Source organism: Parus major, chromosome 9 (genome assembly GCF_001522545.3).
Source record: "Parus major isolate Abel chromosome 9, Parus_major1.1, whole genome shotgun sequence".
Lineage (NCBI taxonomy): Eukaryota > Metazoa > Chordata > Aves > Passeriformes > Paridae > Parus > Parus major.
Window position 1 is genome coordinate 5,836,780 of NC_031778.1, and position 18,544 is coordinate 5,855,323.

Sequence of the window (18,544 nt, forward strand, 5' to 3'; positions counted from 1 at the left end):
CGCGCAGGAGAGCGGGAGGGGCGCGCGCCGCCTCAGCGCCCGCCATGGCCCCGCGAGCTCCTCGCGTACAGGGCTGCTCACGGCGCCCCGGCCGTGGCCTCGCACAGCGCCTCACGCACCAGCAACTCCGCACCAGCGCCCCCGCCCCGCCGCGTCTCGGCTTTGCCCGCTCACGGCAACCGGGCGCGGACGCCGCGTCCCGCCCCTGTCATGGCGAGCGCCTCCGCTCGGGCTGAGGAAGCGGCCCCGCCTCTGCCCTCAGGCCGTGCTGGAAACCTGCGGCCAGGCCTGTCAATACCTTAGGCTGCCGAGTGACGCTCCGACCCCCTACCGCCGGCACGGAGCGAATCCGGGGAGCTGTGGGGCCTGGCAGCTTTTGGGAGAGGTGGCGCGGGAGCTGCGGAGCGCACAAATCGCTCAGCACTTCACCAACCCCCCACGCACGGCTCTGTGGACAGAAGTCTGTCATAAGTGTTCCTGCTGGAGACCCCACGTATAGCACAGCAGTGGATGAACTGGCTGAGGGCAGGTATGACCAAGATACAGGCAGAGGCGGGACTTTTATGGAGGGAACTTGTTTTATTTCCTATGTAAGCACCAAGGCCATTCCACAGCCTTCCAGATCCTGTGTTGCAATGCTGCCAGCACCACCAGGCAGCCCTCTCCCTGCTTCTGTGTTTGGCCTTTTGGGGAACTGCCTGACAGAGCTTCTCCTTTTTCCTACTTGGCCCTCTGTGTTCACTTAGAGTTGCCCATGTGAAACTAATCAAGGAGTTCCACCTGTACCTTTTATTTTAGTTCCTTGTTCACTTCATGTATCCCCCCAACTTTCCAGCCCAACACAAAATGAGTGTACACACAAAATACGGGAATTTGGATCTTGACTCTAAATACTCATTTAGCGTTTGTGGTCCTGATCAAGCAGCTCATTCCCTACCTGGCACTGTTCCCACACGGCCCAGGTACAGGCCATGTGGGTACATCTGTCTGTTACCATGCAGACCTACAATAATGCCCTTCTGCCTCCCAGCAAACACTCAGTAGCCATCTCTAGACTGCAACTCCTTGCATGCATTGAATCCCCAACCTGACTTCACTCCAAGGCACAGCATCTTCGTTCTCACCCTCAGCCTGCTGTTACATTGCCTGTAAAATGCCCAATTCCTTCTTCAGCTTACTGCCAGGAACACCTTCTGTGCTCAGCCAATCCAACAGACTGAAATAACATCCGAACAAATTCCCACCAAGTCCGTGTTCTCATACACACCTCCCTGTATCGCTCCTCTGCCAAACTCTGAACACACTGTGTCCTGAACACTCACAACCCCTCCCAGCTCCCTCTCATGCTGCTCTAGCTCTTAGGCAAGGAGCTTACTTGACACCCAACACCCAGTCTTACCAGTCTCGTCTAATTTCTGGGATACACTCCTTTGAGGTATCATCCATGGGCTAGGATTCAGCAGTTGACAAGCAGGAGGGTTCCAGGGCCAAACCTCAATATCCCTATTCACAGCATTAACCTGTGCTGTTCTGGCACTTACTGGTGGACCTAAATGAGTAGCTCTAGATTCCATCTAAGGATAATTGCAATCCTGGCAAGACAGATAGTATAAACTCTCTAGAACTACAAAGAATTATTACTCTTGAAAATTATGGTAATAATAGAATATGAAACTGCAAGAGTAGCAACACTGACTAGGTCATACCTTTTAGACCAGAGGAAAGCTGTAGTGCTTTTCTTTCCCCCATTATTGCTGGCTAATCTGCTGAATTTCACTTTTTTTTCTATCCAGATCCTTGAGCTCATTTGTAATAGTGCAGTCCAAGAAGCAGATACAATTTTTCTTGCCTCTGTTGATCATTTCTTCCAATCTGTAGCCATCACTATCCTGCAAGAGGAGTCCTGCTGACTCAGGAAGGTGGGTTAGGGCCTCAGCTGTTTGTGACCACTGGGACAAATGGGGCAGTGATAGTAAATGTGAGAGGTTGAGTACCCGCACCCCATCCCCAGCCTCTCTGCCCCAGGGCTTGGCTCAGTCCTGATGTGCTGCACCTGTGTGACCCCCATCAGGCTCCTGAGAAACATCCAGGTGGGCAGCAGTTCTACTTGAGTCTTCTCTGCTGTACCTTAGGAGTTTCAAGCATGAGAGCTGGCCTTTTTCTGATCCCTGACCCTGTGTCTGCCCTGCTGGCTGCCTGCTTTGCCCTTGCTGCAGATGGCTGCTGGTCAAGAGCTCACCCTTCTTGCTGCTGCTGGTCCTTGCTTTGTTCTCCTCACTCCGGTACCATGTGACTCTTGTAGCTGATAGCACTGCCTTGCCTGCTTTGCTCTGACCTCCCTGTCTCACCTTTGTCCTGCAGCAGCCACCTTTGGTACTCCCTCATGCTAACAGCCTTGTGGGACAGTCTCCCTCCCAAGCCAGTGGTAGGTGCTTAATGTTGAACAAGCACTGAAACACTCAATAAACCATTGAGTAAATCACCTTGTTGTTTCACTGGAAAATAAGGGTGGAATAAGAATGTTATTTCATTTTCCAGTTCCTATCAATGCTCTGCTGGTGGCTGTGTTTGGGAAAAACTAGACTCCTTGCTCAGATTAGGTTAGAATAGTGCCTATTAACTCCACCAAACACAGATACCCGTGTTAATGGCCAGGTCCTTGGGTGATAGTTTTTGATTCTTCCCTACAGCACTTGAACAGGATAAACATTTTGATCTGACTGAATAGTTCTTTGTATAATAAAAAATATGAGGTGTTCAAGCTCCCTGTGTTAAGTTTCTTCTGCTGTGGAAGTGGTGCATCCTAAAGTCTGATTCCTACAGCACTGTATCTTTAAGGGAAAGGTATCAACTGGGTACAAAAAAAAAAAAAAATAGAGCACATACACCGCTTCTGAAAGCTTGGATGTGAATAAAATTGTGGGGTTTTGTTGTTGTTTTTTTAGGGGGTTTGTTTTTCCCTCATCTGGCTGCCAATGGCAAGCTTGCTTGTTTGACTTGATGTAGGCTTCCTTTCTGTGTCACTGCATTTTGAGTATCGTGAAGAGATGCAGGGTAAGACCAGAGGGATTGTAACAGTTCCAGCAACACAGTGTTTTCTGGCCTGATGCTATTAATGAATTAACAAAACAAATCAAACACCAACAAATAGGTAATCACAGTAAGTGCAGAAGAAAGAACAAGAAGCATCCGCCACAGCTTCTAAGAAAGACACAGACTGACTTTGGCCAGAAAGCAGTCAGAGGAGCTCAGCATGGCTATCGTAACTCTGCAAAGCCTGTGGCCCTTTGTTAAGCGATCCACTGCTACCTGCTCACCCTTGTTACCATCCCAACGAGACACAGCTGCAGAGACCACTCCTGCAGTACAAGCTGCATCAATTCAGTTGTTTGTGCCTTTTTAATTTGTCTTGAATTTGTCTCGTAGGATTGTCCTCTTAGTTTTGTAACTCCCAGATATTCCAGGGGGTGCCCAACCATGAAATGCCTTTGGAATCCTGGTAAAGCAGATCATACTCCCAGTCCATTGGTTTTGCCTCCCCTTTATATTCATGAACAAACCGTAGACTTCACCACTATTACAAATTTTCTCCTCTGTGTTCAAAAGTATTCTTTTATGTTATTCCAGAATGGCCATGCTTTTTAGAAACATATTCTGGTTGCTTACTATTCTCTTATCAATATCCATCTCTGAGAATTGCTTGATTTGATTTGAGAGGTTCACAATCACAACACCAGGGACACCCTTTTTTATGCATTATAGAAGTGGTTGCAATGGCCCTTTCATTGAAGTTCACCTCCACATATGATGAAGCCAATTTCTGCTTTTTTAGTTGGGTCTGTTTTTTTCTAAACAGCTTTTTTTTTTTTTTTTTTTAGGTAATGAGGTAATGAAACAAAACAAAACAAAAAAGGCATCTCTGTTATCAGTCTTGAGACCTGGAACAGTACAGTACAATTTGTGTCTTTACTGGTAGGAGGAATTCCTTGTTCTAAGCCAGAACATTTCTTATCTGTTGTTGGACATTGGAATATTCAAAGCTGTACAGTTTTATAGCACTGCCTGTTAGACCCACCAGTTCTTCGTAACTCTGTGTGGGCTTTTGTTTGTTTGGTGCTGTTTTAACTATCTACCACTTTCAGAAACACACAGCAAACAAACAGGAATCTATTTGTGGTTTGGATCCACAAGGACCTGAAAGGAATATTCCCCAACAATTTTAAGGTCCTTGGGCTCTCAGGCCAAACCCCAGTCATTACACCATTGTTAAAGAGTTTGCTTATTGTTCTACACAATCCAGTCACCCACAATTCATTTACTTCATTTGGGTGATATATCTGAAGGGAATGTTCATGGGATGAATTTGTAGGGCATCTCTTCCAGCATTTATTATTCAGCACACCTTTCTCTTTCAGTTCTCCCAGCCCTTCTCCAATTTGAACCAGGCTAGTGGGTGTAGCTGCAGTAGCTTTTCTCCAGCTGTGTGAGCATGTCTGGCCTAAAAATTGTTCTATTTGAATCAGCATCAAGTATGTGCATTTTGTATATCATATTAGATCTTTGGTAATCAAATTCCTTTTGTTGGTATTAAATTCTATAAGCAGAAGTCAAGAGATACGTGTGTGCAACTCTGAAGTTCTGTCAGGTGAGATCAAATCCCTCTTTTTCAGTTTGTTTTGCCTTATAGTTGTACTTAAATGGACCATGTGAGTAAACTTTATATTGCAGTTAATGAAAAAAATCTGTTTAGCTTACCTTTCCAAAGTGTCACAACACAGATTCCAACACAGATTCCCAGTGTGCATGTTAGAACCATAGAAGAACCATAGAAGAAGGAGGGCATTGATAAAGCTCCCAGCAGTCCACCTCCTCACTGAAGCTGTTAACGTTTTTCTGATGTTGCTAAACAAAGAAATTAAAGTTGCTCTCTGGATATAGAGCTGTAAATCCAAGGACAGCTGTTGGTTGTTTAGGCTGGGGGTTCTTGTTGGTTTCTATGTGCCCTCTGTCAATCCAAGTGAAGTATCACTCTACTCCTGCTGTAGCTCTTACACCTGTTCGCCGGCTCAGGTTTGGGAGGGGCATGTGAGCAAGTTCTGCATTTGCATAAATGAATTGGCATAATTGAGCTGGCCATTGACTTTTGCTTCCAGGCGCATCGTCTTCTTCCCTACTGCCCACTGAGCTGTGAGGCTGAGAAGTACTACAGAAACTCACTCTCTTCCAAAACATACATTTTTAGCTTGGTGGCAAATAAGTCCAGGCAAATAAGTATTACCGTGACTTCCTAAAGGTGACTTCTTAGATCCATATGTCCTCTGTGCAGCTCTTTTTTGACTAGAGCATCTGGTGTCCTGTAGTGAGAAGTCTTGGGCCTGATGCCAGATAGATGGTTAATCCTCTTGGTACTTTTCCTTATTCTTAAGCTGTAAGACTACAGCTACATCTTCAATAGGTCCTTTGTAGTGACCCCCTCACAAACCCTTTATCTTCACTTGAAGGCCTTCTGACAGGCTTTTTTGAGAAAGCAGTACAGACTGATTATTTCACTGTATTAAAAAATATGAAGCTCTCCTTTTAACAATGCAATACAAGTATTTGATAGTTGATTAAAATATGTAATTCATAGAACAACTTACTGAGACAATCTCATGTACAGCATGTCTGATGTAATCACAAGCAGTCACTTCTGGCCTTAGTATCTATAAATCCAGTTTTGGAGATGTGCTCATTTTGTGAGTGCCCAGCTTGTCTCTGATGCGGGTCGTGAGTCTGGTCAAAACCTGTGCTTCCAGGAGTGCAGGAGTTTTGTCAGAACAGAACTCTCACTTTGGAACAGCCCAGAGCAAGTAGAGATGACCTGGGATTAGCACTAAATAGTTGAGCTGATTCTGAGCCAAACTGCTAATGCAGAAATACTGGTTCCACTCTGCATATACTCCAGTTTAATTTGGGTTTAGGGAAAATCCTACTGTACATACAAGAAGAATGCGCCTCTTAAACACCCGAGTTACCCCGCTGACTTTGATGACTTTAGGTGGTTCCCTACAGGAATACAAACTAATGATGGAACTGGGTTTTATTCCCTACTTCTGTTTACCAAAACCAAGCACAAATTACTATTTGACTGAATATGGAAAAATTGAGTATCAGGAGACTATTTTCTTATGGTTTAAAATCCTCTTTTAACTGGATTTGGCTTCAAAATACTTGCTTCTCTTTCACTGATTTGCATTGTGGGGGCTTCTTGAGAAACCGCCTGGAGAATTTTCAGTTTCTGATGCATCCTTGTGACAATCTCTAGCTTGACAATTCTAACAATATTGGACTGTACGAATGACTATCAGAGCTGAGTCTAGTATCCCACTTCTAAAAGCAGACAAATGTGTAGGGAACAGTAATAATATTGTAAGCATATTATGATATTTTCCTAGCATAGTCTTCCAGCAGTTTGTGTCCTGATGACCTACAGAGACCAGCAGCTCCTTTCATTTTATACTCCTAGGTAGATTCCTCCTCCATTAATGTGTCCAGGACCTTTTGACTTTTTGGCCACTACTGAAAATGGAGCTGATGTTTTTGCAGAGGTATTGTGAGCTCGTTCCTTTTGTGAACAGATGTGTATTTTTGGGGTTTGGTTTTCCCCAGTGTATCTTAACATCTACCTGAATTACATTTCTCTCTGAGCTCTGTAAGGTGAATTCCTTTTACTATAATGCCAGCTTAATTTCAAGAGCTCCTAATCAGGAAAGTTCTGAAAGGCCTCTAGAAATCTGTTATTATATGAACAGGATCTCCCTTTTATATGTTTGACTTCACTAAATAAAGCCACTAGATGTATATGGCAGGAATCTCTGTACAAAATCTCTGCCAAGTGCTCCCCAGTATGTCCTGTTTATGTGTTTGCTAATACTGGGTTTTGTGGGTGGGGTTGGTGGGCTTTTTGGCATTTTGCTTCATAATTCATATTGGATTTACCGGTTTTAAGTTTTCTTAGGTCCCTTAGTGCCTGCCTAAAAAACTGACATTACAATAGCCACGTACCATGGGAGTTTTTAGCAAGAGGCTTTATATTTAAGCGAGTTATCACTGAAGGACCTTATAACACTGAGGTGAAAACAGTTTGGTCCTTAAGGATTTATTCTATAACTTAATCTTCACTCTTTGGGGTGAAATAGGACCTTCAGTGTACCCAGTAAACATCCAGGTAAAAAGCCAAGAAAAAACAAGCTTTTTAGCCCAGAAATCTTCTCAAGTTCCTTTGCACTGAATTCAGATAAAACAATAAAACAAACCAAAACTAATATCTTCTTTATATCTTCTTTTTTTTTTTTTTTTTTTTTTTTTTTTTTTTTTTTTTTTTTTTTTTTTTTGGATAGTCTGAACAATCCCTTTAATCTTGGCTTGTCTTATTGCCAGAATTTCTGGCATGCTTCCTTCTTCTCAAGTATTTGAAAAAGAATTTACTAGTTTTCATACTTCCAGCAAGTTGCTTCTAAAGGTATTTTTTGGACTCTTCACCCTGTTTTTTAATATGTAACCTGCAACTCTTGACAATTCCGTCTCCCCCTCTACTCTTCTATTGGGCACAACTTCAGCTATCCAAAGAATGCCCTTTTGCCTCTTCTGAATTATTATCATCAGGTTCAAAGAGGGGTTGGACAAATTCATGACCATTAGTTCCAGACACAGAAACTAAGGGGACTAAAAATCAAGTGTAAAAAGGAAGTAAAGAAAAGTAAAAGCAAGCATGGCTCCCCTTGCCATGCCAGCTTTTTCTTCCAGATGGGGGCTTTTTGAAACCCCTTTGTTTCCAGAATGCAGATTCCCAACCTCTTTTAGATGTGACCCATATTCTGAATAGTGGTTATTTTAATTTCTGAAGTAGCAGAGTTGCTCTTTTGAGTGTATTTTTAATGAAGAAGCTATTGCAGACAGCCTGAGTAATGCTGAGCCCACCTGAGGGGGATAGTGGAGGCTTTTGCTTCAAGTATCTGTTGTCTGATTTCTGCCTGGGCTGTTTTGTGACCAGGAGAAACTTCCTGAGTGGGGAGGGTGAAATGCCTGTTTGGCTGCTGCTGAGGCGCAGCTATCTCACAGATAGGTCAGGAATGCAGCTGGCATCCTGCAGCTACTCTGGCTGGGGGCTGAAACAGCCTCCTGCTCAGCAGTGTGTGGGCTGAGCTACTTGGTGCCTTTCTTGTCCTGGTCTTCACTGCCAAGATCTCCCTGGGCCTTTGTGCTTGCAGGCAGGGCTCAAGGAGAGTGCTCCTGTAGTGGGGATGATTGAGTCATCAGCTACTGAGAAAGTTTGACACATTCTAGGGGACCAGACAGGATGATCCAAGAGGGTGGAGAGAGCTGGCTGGTGTTGCAGTGATGCCACAGTTATCTTCAAAACGTCATGGAGATCTGGGAGATCCCCCCTGATGGCTGGGGAAAGGCTGGGCTTACTCCCATCTACAAAAAGCCTGTGGGACTGTAAGGTGATCCCCCTCAATTTGGTATGGGAGGAAAGCCATGGCACAAGTGTTCTTGGCTGCATTTTGTGGTCACATGGAGAAGTTGATTTGGAATAGCCAGCATAGATTAACCAGGAATAAATTGTGTAACCAACCTCAGTGCCTTCTGGTGACAAAATGAGGGGTTATGTGGATGAAGGAAGAGCAGTGTCTGTCAGGTGTCTTACCCTGGGCAAGGTTTCTGACAGGATCTCTTGCTATACAGCTGCATCCAGGCTAGCACATCATGTTGAGGAGGGGGCAGGATGATGGTTGAAGGGCCAGAGCACTTGCCCCAGGAGGAGATGCTGGGGGACTGGGCTTTATTAGCCTGGAGTGGACACTGGGGACATCCCTAGCAGCTGCTTTCTCGTACTGGAGAGCCTGTGGCTGTCACCTCACTAACCCCGCCTAGCTGAAGGGGACAGTCAGAGGACAAGAGGCAGCTGTCCTAAACTGAAACAGGGCAGGTTGCTACTGAGTGGAATGAGTGTAGGGGATCACTTCTCCATGGAGCCAGTCAGGCACTGGAATCCAGATTGGGAAAGGTGTGTCAGCCTCTGTCCTTTCTAGGTTCAACTGACAAAAGCCCTAAGAAAAGTGGTATGAATTCAAGGCTGAGTCTGTTCTGAGTAGGAGGCTGGACTGGAGCCTGAGAGCCCTTTCAAAATAAATTATTGTACAACAGCTTGTACATGCTATGTAATCCAAGAATTTCCATTCTTGTGGTATCCACAGGGCCTTGCTCGTGTATTTCATGTGTGATATGTGCGCACTTACGGCAACATTCACCTCGTCCTACTTGGAACTGGCCGGTGTTTTGTTGGTGGTCGGTGTCGGAGGTGGCCTACAGGGGTAACAAATGATCTGCTGCACAGATGGCTGTGCCTGCCCACTGGAGAACTGCCTGGGAGCCGATGACATCAGATCTCTGGATTGCGGATACACTGCAGCTCGGGCACTCGCTGTGTGTGCTGCGTATTCCCCGCGCATTCTGACCCACTCACTTCTTAAAGGGTCTCCATTTGCCTCATCCCTCCGAAAGTGTGCTGTGACAAGAGCCACGGTGCCTGAAGAGGCATAGGAGGCGGCAGGGAATCGCTACCGGTGTGTCACAAGGACTGTTTTCCTAACAAATACTTTCTGGCATTTGGAACAAAGCGAGGGCAGCTAATCCTGCGAGCTGACACCTCTGCTTGCCCTCACCACTTCTGAAGCGCCACAAATCTCTCCGCCACGCAGGAAAGGGGGAAAAGCCGATGCCTCTTCCTGCTGGTCTCTGCGCACAGACAACAGCGATGAACAACCCTGCCGCGGAGGGCCGGGCTCGGGCAGCGGCCTGCGCCGGGCCCGGTGCTGGCAGCAGCCGTTCCCGGGCCTCCCGGAGCCGTGTGCCCCGCACGGCCCTGCCATAGGCAGGACACCCGGGCGGCGAAGCGGGGCCGGGCCGGGCGCGCAGGCGCAGCGCCGGGACATGGCGGCTGTGAGAGTGCTGCGGCGGGCGGTGGGGCTGTACCGGGGCCGCGCCGCCTCGGGGGCCCGCTCGGCCCCCGTGCCCCAGCGCATCGAGGAGAAGCGCCGCGCCGCGCTGCTCGGCGGCGGCCAGGCCCGCATCGACGCCCAGCACAAGCGGGTGAGCCCAGCACGGTGGGCGGCGGGGACAAAGCCCCGTCCTGCTGCCGCCGGGCGCACGCTCGCCGGGGCGGGCAGGCCGTGCACGGCCGGGCTCCGCTCGGCTCTGGGGACTCGCGGCTTCGCGTGGAACCTGCAGACTCCCCTTTGCGGGAAGCTTTCCTCAAGCAGCACTAAAGACTGCATTGACTGTTACTCTGAGTAGAAAAAAGAACAATTGCTTTACTAATTCCTTCGCCTCAGAGTGGTCACCGAGGTTGGCTGTAGTATGTATGAGAGGTAGCGTAGACAGAAGTTGCAATTTCTGCCTGTCAGTGTGATAGTAAGTCAGTTCTAGGTTGCTTAACTCTTCTGAGCAGCAGCTTCATCTTCACATCGCTGTTGCAAATTTAAGCTGAGATGAGAGCAAAGAGTTAGAAGAGTGAAAACAAGGCAAAAACAGGTGGGAGGGATGACAACAGGTGGGTGTTTAGTCTCCTGCCTCATTCAAAGTTTAGGCAGTGGGTGACAGCAGAGGTTTCCTGTTTCTATTTTCTGTTTATTGTTTCTTGCTGGGACGGCCCTGGCGGTACCACGGTGGCTCGTAGGCATCAAGGAGGTGGGAATGGCGATTCCCATGAAGGCTCCCTCAGTGATCAGTCTGCCTGTCAGCAGTGTGCCTCCCCAGTAATACAACACCTGATGAGAGTTCAGTCTCACTGAGTTTCATTCAGGACACTGACATACCAATCAATATACAAGCATTTCTGCATGTCTAGGGCCTTGAACAACTTACGTTTTATATAAACTCAAACTATGGCTTCTCTTAGGTTTTCCTGTGTTTGCTGCTTTTCATGAGCTTTTTGGCCTACTGGTCAGATGTTTTGTAGGAGCTGAGCTGTATTATGTCATGTTGGTGCAGGTACATCATCCCCTAAAGGAGACAGCCCAGGTGCCCTGCCCTTTGCAGACAGATGCTTACCATGATTGGAAATAACAGATTTGTTTGGTAGGTTAAGATTTAAAGAACTTTGCTGGCACTTTGATTCTGTTCTTGGCCCTTACCCTACTTTTGCCCGTAACAGTGTCCAGCAGGAAAAAGAACAGAAGGATTTTGTCAAAAGGTCCCTGTAGGCTGACACACTTCCCTCTTATTTACTGTAGTCAAATAATATTTGAGTGTGGTGAATTGAACCCTGAGCTGTTGGAGAAGACTGGTTTAGCTGTGGAAGGGTTCCCTGGTTAAGAATAGAAAAAAGGCCTTTATAGCAGCATTTAAATGTGTAAGCAAAAATAGCTGTGATGCATTTATATCCTGTTGAAAAGTCTCTGCAATTGTTTCCTTTCTCCTGTGGAAGTGCTGCTCCAACAGTCAGCCTTCTTTTCAGAGTCTGGCTTGCATTATGTTTGTTTTTGAGGAGGATAATCACTACACAGGCTATTTCCAGCTTTGGGGGCCTGCAGTTTCTTAATGGACCCAGTGTAGCAGATCAAGTGAGGTTTTGCTTGATTAAACTGCATCAGCTGGGGGTCAGCAAACAACCAGAACCACCTGATGGCTCTGTTAATTGTTGCTTGCTCTGTTTCAGGGAAAGCTGACAGCAAGGGAACGAATTTTGCTGCTGTTGGACCCTGACAGTTTTGATGAATATGACATGTTTGTGGAACACAGATGTACTGACTTTGGGATGGACTCTAGTAAGAATAAGGTAGTTTTATTTCATATAACTCTTGTTTTGGTGTCTTCTGCTGTGCAGCCAGCCTGCTGGTTGAAAATGGGCTCTTCTTTTCACATGTGATTTCTACTATTTATTTTCTTTTTATGTATAATTTTGTTTTGTAAATTTGCTGTAAGTATTCTCAGTTTCCATTTAACAGCTTACAGAGTTTTCTGTTGCCTAAACTTGATACCTTTTTTATAAGGTCACCTGTTCAGTTTAAATACCTTCCTGGAAATTGTCTTATATTTGCATTTTAAACAGTAGAGGAGGCTGCAGAGCTTTGTTGGTGCAATTTTGTCAGTCAGATAAGAGGAACAATTCAGGGTAGATAATTCTGATTCCCTACAGGTAGGATTAGAGTTATTGGATTAAACAGCTCAGATTGATATTTATGCCTGCCAAACTACAGTCATAAAATCCTTTAGGACCTTACAATCTGATCTGGATGTTTGGAGGTCCCAGCATTTGTACTGCTCTGTTAGGCAGCTACACCCTACTTGCTAAGGCACTTTGCTTATGTGGCCATGTATCCTAAACCAGCATGATACAGGGAGTTCCACACACACAGGGAAAATCCGTGGCTCTGCAAAGTCTCTCACCATAATGTTGATTTCTGATAATGTGCTACCTGGGAAAAGTGTTCTCTTGTGGTTCGGTAGAAGAGACCAGTGAGCTGCTGGGACGTCAATGGCTGGTGCTAATGTGCCTGTTCACCATTAATCTTCCTGTAGCCAAAGGCTGTTGGCTGTGGGTTGTGGTGTTGGGTGAGGAGCTGCTCTCTGTGTGCCCTGTGCTGCACACAGTGGCTACAGCTTCTGTTTGTGGAGTTTCTAAACCAGTTTGTTTGGTTTCAGTCCTTCAGGTTGTAGAATTGCAGCCAGTGGGTGAGGGAGGGGACAGCAGGGTTCCAGCAGGGGCACTGGGAACAGCAAAGGTGAAGGATTTATTTGTTGTTGACAGAAAGCTGACGACACTTGGTGTTGAGAAGGATGTTGTATTAGACCTCCTCCCCTCTCAGGGAGTAGCAGAGCAATCATCTTTTTTCCTCTACATTTTTTACTCTGTTCCCCAGCAAACTGAAATAACTGCCACATTGCCTCTCATCAAGTTACTCCATGCTGCATCCCACACATATCAACACTGTTGATAACAAATTGCTGTTCCTGAAAATAGGAGGAGCAGCAGAGTCCTGAGTGTGACAATAGGGTTAATTTTTTCCCTTGTGATTCAGAATTCACCCTTCAGTGAGCTGCAGATTGTGTTTACAGAGCACAGTTTCACAACAGATGACCTAACTGTGGCCACTGAGCTGGAGTATTGGTTTAGCAGTGAGTTTCTCAGAGTCCCTGGAACTTTCTGAGGGTAGGGTAGGACCTGTGTTCACATCCAGGCTGCTCTGTGGGCTTCTGGGGCTTTTGGGAGTCACAGTAAGTCATAGCAGTGGCTGAAGTACAGGCATGTGCTGCTGTTCTGTGTGCCAGGGGCTGAGAGCAGTCCTGTGTGTGCAGCCTGAAAAAAGGCACCAGACAGGTGTGACCTTTCTGACAACAGACCACCTGGGCATAAATGGCCCTTAGAGTGGGCCTGCACCACACACTTCCCTTTTTTCTTTCCTTTTTTTTTTCATTTTTAGTACCAAACAACAAAAAACACATCAGTGCCTGAAATTCCTTTTTTACTGACAGCCTAGTAAAGTTCCTTTCCCTACTGTTGTCTCAAAAGACTTCTATATATTTTCTTTACTAGAAAGTGATACAATATAGATGAAGCACATTTTAAGACTCAAAGGCTCCATTTCCTTGGCCAGTTCTTTCTTCCCTTGTTTACAGGGGGAAAATGGGACAGGTCAAGTTCAAGCATTTGAGGTGACTGTGATTATATTTTTGGACCTGTCCAGGGTTGTTTTTTATCCTGTATCAACACCTCAGAGGTGCACCATGTCCATTCTTTCAAAAACATCAGCTAGTCCTGATAAAAGGGTACATCCTGTCTCTGAGGATAGGATTTGCCTTAAGTCCAGAAGTGGTAAATTTGAAGGGAAACTGTTAAGTTCAATGATCTTTAATACATGATGAATATGTGATATTACCTCTAGTTTTCCTTTTCAGGGCTGGGGAAAATCTTTGTGGAGTCTGCACTGCAAACATGGAAGATAAGATTTCCCAGGAAATCAGTCTTTGCTTTGTCTTAGTAGGAGTTTGTGGAAATTTTATTGGATGTCATTGTTGCTTTGATTTTTTTTTTTTATTTTCAGTTAATTTATCTGTTTTTAATGCAGTATCCTGGTGACAGTGTGGTGACTGGCCGTGGACGGATTAATGGGAGACTAGCTTATGTTTTCAGTCAGGTAAAGTTTTACTTGTTTTTAAATAGTGGGAACTTACCCTTTGAAATAAGTTCATAGTAGTTCAGTGTGGTCATGTAGCAATGTGGAAGGAAGCAGTGCACCCTCAGACAAGAAGAAGCAAAAAAGCTTGTGATAGATAGCATATAAATAGATAAAATATATTTTTTATAAATAAAATTAAAATATATTTTTATATAAAAAGTTTAAATATATTTTTATATAAAAAGTTTAAATATATTTTTATATTAAAATAAAATTATTTCAAAGGAAACATCTTAGGTAGAGACTTATCTTGGTCTGAAAGAAAGGCTTTCTTTCAGATCATTAGTAAGTGCTGCTCTGTTCTGGGCCACAAAGTAGCCTTTGTTCCATTTGCTTTCATGGCCAAAGTGGCTGTTGCTGTGTTACCTTGGAGCAAGGGTACAGTCTGCCTTTTTTGTCTTGGATATGTGCTCCTTCCAAGGAGAGACGCTGTTACATGGGGCTGAACATGGGGATAGGAGCCAAACACAAACCTTCATTTTAGAGCACAACTAGAGGGCAGTTTTTGTATTAGTAGAATTTAAGAGTGCTCCTTCATGATACTACCCTCCCTTTTTATATTTAAAGACCTTTTTCCCTCCAAATTGAGCTGCCTCTTGAGATGCGAAACCTTTTTGGTTCAACTGTTATTCGTAACAGAGACATACAACGTAGCAGTCATAACAGAGACATGCTGTCTCTGTCCATACAGTTTTTGGGGCTTCTTTAGGAGTAAGACTCAGTGGGAAAGCAGCAGAGAAACTCCCCAGGAGCTGCCTCTGGGCTGTGTTTGTGCCAGTAGGTGTCAATATCCTCTTTTTCTTCTGGATCAGTCCAGGGCCTGTTAAGAGATCTTTCTGCTTAGGCCTTTTGGCTGGCGTAGTCCCTACAGCACCCCAGAAGAGTAATAACTCTTGGACATAACTCATGAGTCTAGAATGGTGATGTGTATCCAGGTTTGTATTTCTTCCTTGTAAAGGAGGCTTTATTGAGCTGGGATGATCTGCAGGCTGCACTGAGGGAGTTGGTTGTTTTGAAGCAGCATACCAAATATAGAGCATTGTAGGATTAGATTATTTACTGGCAATAACTGACAACATTTTGCTGAAATTATTCTTTCCCTAATCTGAAAATTTGCTTTACCTTCAGGATTTTACTGTATTTGGAGGCAGTTTATCTGGAGTTCATGCTCAGAAGATCTGCAAGGTAATATGACACAGGAGAAAATAAAACAATTGTCAGCATCCTTTTTTCAGTCTGTTGTGATAATGACTTTTGAGAAAATATTTGGTGACTTTAGTGGGCTCTGGCATGTGCCATGCCTGAGAGTGGTGCTTCTGGAAACTTTTTTGAGTGTGAATGAGCCTTTCCAGGTAATACACACTTTGTTACATTAAGTTATCTCTTCTACTTTACTGCAAAGGATGAGAGACTTGCCAAGTACAAATATAAATGTACTACTCCTTGTACACTGGAGAAATACGGAATTAATTCAGATAAACTTTTTTCCCTAAACAATGTGCTGTGAAAGTGTGTAATAGTTAAAAATAAGCAAATGTAACAAGTAAACAGCCTGAAGAGAAACAGTTTTACAGCTTGGAGGTCACCTTGACCCTGAGATTTTCTCTTATCAGACACTTGTGGCTATTTATTTCTGTTTGTCTGCTTGTCTTGCTAGAAGAGTTTTTGAATCCCAGGACTGGGGAGACAAGAACTCTTTCATGCATGAGTGTTGAGTGGTGTGATCTGGGAAATCTTTCTGAATTTTCTTGCCATGGAATCAGAAACAAGATTTTTGGTGCACAAGGCCTTTTATGCTGTGGAAATAACTACTCTTTGGCATAGGCTCCTCAGGAGTGTGTGGGTGTAAAATTAGAAAACATGAAGACTTCGGGCTAGATAACAACTATTTGATTTTACCAGGGTTTGATATTGGGAAGCACTTGAATTACCCTTTAACACTGAAGCTTTGTGGTGTCTGTACTGGGGAGGGATGGAATGGCACTGGAATGATGGGATGCTTTCTGGAGGGTTTTCTTTGATCTCTTCTTTCTAAAGCAGCCGGGTCTGATCACAGAACAAGAAAAAATATGGGTTCTTCCTGGCTGGTGCTGTTCTTGGTGGGCTCCAAAGCTGGAAGGCTCTGAGGATATCAGTTGTTTTGGGGTTCAGTCTTTGAGGTGTGTTTTAGAAAGAACTTGGAAGAGCCTTGAGAAAGAAAGTCCATATATGAAGTCCCTGGAAACAGCAGAACGTGTCAGTGAATTCTATGACTGTACAGAGGTGGTTACCACCAGTTCCTGTTTGGGCTGGAGTTTTGGGTCTCCTGAAATACCACTGACATGAGTGGCACCAAATGTGGTATCTGTGTTTCTAGGCAATATAAAATTCAAGATTGATTCTACAGGCACTCTGAAAGATGGGATTGGAATTGTTAACCACTTAGAAAGTTAAAGATTGTCTAAAATAATTTTATAACAATGATTAAAAGAGCAGGGAAAAGCAACTTCAAATTTCAAAATGGAGATTAACTGATGTTTTACAAAAATTATTTAGTAGCTAAAGGAAATCTTGATGTTAAAACAGATGTGCCAGTGCTGTAGTGTTACGGCACATATTTTACTGGAATTCAGTAATCAGGAATATTTTGTGCAAGGAATGTAAGGAATTCAGTCCTCCTACTTAAGGCTCTGTTGTAGTATTGTGTATGATCTTGAGGCAAGTAACCAAAATGATCAGAGTCCTAGAAAACAGGATGTGGGACTGAATTGATGGTGTTTAACCTAGAAACATGAAGAGGAATACGAAGACTGAAGGGAAATTTGAGGTACTTGAATGTTCATAAAAGTAAAGGCCAAGAATAGCTAATTGGTCTCCCTCACTGCTGTGTATCAAGACAAATGGAATGTTTAAATTTCTGGAGGAAAGATTTAATTTAGTCTTCCCAAAGAAGTTCTAAGAAGGGTAATCAAGCATTAGAATATACAGCTTAGAGAGATTCCACAGCCACCGCTGCAACAAACTTTGAAGAGTAGATGAGGGGATGATTGAGGTGCAGTTGAGGCTGCTTATGAAGAAGGGGAAATTGTCCCTCTCCTGTGACAGTGTCACTCACACTGCATTATCCAACTCCAGTGCTGAGTGTGGAGATGCACCGCTGGGAGGGCAGATATTTTTTTGGGGTTTAGCTTAGCTGGGCCAATACTGAGGAGTTTGTGTTCATCACTAGATTATGGATCAAGCTGCCATGGTTGGAGCACCTGTGATTGGGTTGAATGACTCTGGAGGAGCCCGTATCCAGGAGGGAGTGGAGTCCTTGGCAGGCTATGCAGACATATTTTTGGTGAGTAGGCTGCTGGATGGACGGAGAGCTTGGCATCCATAAAGGTGGGCAAAACATGCAAGTGGGTGTTTGTAAGTAAATGTTAAAGTTATCGTTCTGTTTCAGCCAATGGATAAAATAGTATGTGAAACTCAAACCTTGGTTCTTTTCTTGGCTTTGGGCAAATGTACCCATATCTTAAACAAGGGTGATGCTGAGCTCTGTAAAACTCTGTGATCTAATATATAGTGAGAATGACAGAACAGGTAATTTGCTTAATTGGAAGGAAACCCCAAGCAACTACTTAACTTCTTGGTTTATACCAATTTTGAATTGTCTGTGTTGGGATGTAATTTCTCTGAGCATTTATCAGTTTGAGGCAAGTGGGTACACCATAGTTCAGTGGTTTTTTTGCTTCTGATGCACTATCAGCTTCCCCGTGTCTCTTTTGAAATAAAGATATGTTATCAATTTCACACAGCAGTTATTTTCAATAAGGCTTGTAAAAGGTGAAGGATTTCCACTGGAGAAAGAGGAACTTAAAGTAAATTAAGCACTGTGCACTGACAGACTGGAAACTTGAAAAGCTCAGATCATAAGCAGTGAAGTGCCTGTTCTGTCAAGATGGAGGTTAGGAGGGGAAACAAAATAGAGTTTGTGGCAGCAGGGAAAGAAGGCATGCAAGCCAGAAAGATTTCTGTTCAAAGAAGCGTGCAGGTCAGTGTTAACCTTGCTGGTTTGGGATGTCCAGTATTGATTACAACTGGTGAAAGATGTATGTTCCCAGAGGATTTTTGTGGTTAATGCAAGAATTTTTCCCCTAGTGCACTGCTGCTCATTTTTTCATGGAAATGACATTCTTTTGTATGCCTGCTAAAATACTTTGCATCAAATTGTGTGCACAGAACACTGTCCTGCCAGTAGGAAAGTAGGTGGCATGTCAGGTCAGTCAGATGCTGTCCTGGGTTGCAGTATATTCTATCACCATCCTCATGTACTGTTGAAACCAGGTGAGGCAGTG

At 44.4% G+C, this 18,544-nt stretch overlaps 1 protein-coding gene across 1 annotated transcript in view; it reads left to right on the forward strand.

Annotated features, from left to right (window-relative positions):
- Positions 1 to 9,955: 9,955 nt before the first annotated feature.
- The window catches only part of PCCB (propionyl-CoA carboxylase subunit beta), a 30,006-nt gene continuing 21,417 nt past the window's right edge, over positions 9,956 to 18,544 (forward strand). The window contains exons 1-5 of the mRNA XM_015637470.3: positions 9,956 to 10,134; positions 11,702 to 11,821; positions 14,112 to 14,180; positions 15,351 to 15,407; positions 17,431 to 17,544. Of these exons, the coding sequence (XP_015492956.1) occupies positions 9,976 to 10,134; positions 11,702 to 11,821; positions 14,112 to 14,180; positions 15,351 to 15,407; positions 17,431 to 17,544 (519 nt within the window). The 5' untranslated portion in view covers positions 9,956 to 9,975. The remainder of the gene's footprint in view (positions 10,135 to 11,701; positions 11,822 to 14,111; positions 14,181 to 15,350; positions 15,408 to 17,430; positions 17,545 to 18,544) is intronic.